Here is a 1,481-nt window from a genome sequence, read left to right as displayed (position 1 = left end):
GGGATGGGACATCTCGAACACACCCGGGGTGAGTGGGTAACGTGGATCCTCTCCCGCCCCACACGGCCGTGTCTCTGTGCTCTGTCGCAGGCGGGAGCCTCTCCAAGCAGGACTGGACCATCCAGTGGCCCACGACGGAGCCGGGCAAGGAGAACAGCCCCGGGTGCCAGGCGGAGCCGGGGCAGTGGGCACGGACGCACCTCTCGCAGAGCCCCAAGGTCCAGCCCAAGTGCGGGCAGCACCACTGCCACGGGGGCTCCCCCCACGCGCCCCTCTACACCCACGTGGACCGACTGACCGTGGAGGCTCACCCGGGGCTGTGCCCGCCCCTCGAGTCCGGCCACCGCTCGCTGCCGCCGTCCCCCCGGCAGCGCCACGCCGCCCACACCCCCCCGCGCACCCCCAACATCGTCACCACCATGACCCCGCCGGGGACCCCCCCCGTGCGCCGCAGGAACAAACTGAAGCCCCCCGGGACTCCCCCGCCCTCCTCACGGAAGCTCATCCACCTCATCCCGGGCTTCACCGCCCTGCACCGCAGCAAGTCCCACGAGTTCCAGCTGGGCCACCGCGTGGACGAGGCGCACACCCCCAAGTAAGTGGGTGCCACGGGGTGCCGGGAAGGTGTTATGGGGACGATTGCCGTCCCAGCTCCGTGGGGAAGGAGCTTTTATCCCTAAATGTCGGCACGTCGTGTCTCGGTTTGAGCTCTGATGGGGGAAATCCTTTGCGGTTCCGGCAGTCGGCAGAGATATTGGGGGGGTGGGAGGGTTGGGGTTGGGGGGATGGCATCTGCTTTGCTCCCTCGTTTTGGGAGCGCGGGGTGGACGGGGAGCATCCTGAGGGGCACCAAGGCTGCTGGTTGGCAAAGCCCTGGAGTTCCAGAGCGTGGGATGGGTGGGCTGGACGAGGGGGAGGGTTTGCGTCCGCAGCTCAGGGATGGCCGTACGAGCCGCGCTGGGGCACGGCAGGGCGGGAAGGGTCATCTTCCAGCTGAAGTGTGGATTTATGGATATGGAAAGCCTGATGGGGATGACAGTTTATATCCCGGGCACCTCCCGGCGTGTTTGCCGTCCCTGGTGGTGTCCGGGGGAGGCTCTCCGGTCTCTGCCCACGTTCCCGCTGCTCCTGCTCTGCGGCTCCGGTGCCGGCAGAGGCTGCTGCTGCGCAGGGAAAGGATTCCCTGGTGCCAGCACTCTCGCTCTCCATCTCTTGCCACCCCTTTTGATGTCCGTGCTCAGAAACCCCTTCTGCTGCCCCTGTTAGGGGGGGACAAAGGGGACCAGTGGCCACCTTGGGGCATCATCTGCTCCCCCCGAGGATGGAGTGGCTGCTCCCTGCTACCCTCCCAAAGCAGGAACCCCAGGACAAACTGCCCCGTTGTCCCTAAATTTGGGGTCCTTGAGGATACAAAGGCCGTGCCAGAATCCCAGGCAGGGCTGTGGTGGTGGCCTGGTTACCCTGGCACAGCAGCTCAGACC

The 1,481-nt window shown here is 66.5% G+C and overlaps 1 protein-coding gene across 1 annotated transcript in view; it reads left to right on the top strand.

Annotated features, from left to right (window-relative positions):
* LOC114071576 (kinase suppressor of Ras 2-like) overlaps window positions 1–599 on the top strand; it is a 12,613-nt gene extending 12,014 nt beyond the window's left edge. Inside the window, exon 4 of the mRNA XM_027909422.1 lies at window positions 91–599. Coding sequence (XP_027765223.1) covers window positions 91–599 — 509 coding nt within the window. The remainder of the gene's footprint in view (window positions 1–90) is intronic.
* Window positions 600–1,481: the final 882 nt, after the last annotated feature.

Source organism: Empidonax traillii, unplaced genomic scaffold (assembly GCF_003031625.1).
Source record: "Empidonax traillii isolate 1590-97213 ecotype Southwest subspecies unplaced genomic scaffold, ASM303162v1 scaffold2114:size46232, whole genome shotgun sequence".
In the NCBI taxonomy this organism is placed as follows: Eukaryota; Metazoa; Chordata; class Aves; order Passeriformes; family Tyrannidae; genus Empidonax; species Empidonax traillii.
Note: the sequence above shows the minus strand (reverse complement) of the source record. Positions and strands in the feature narration are given on the sequence as shown.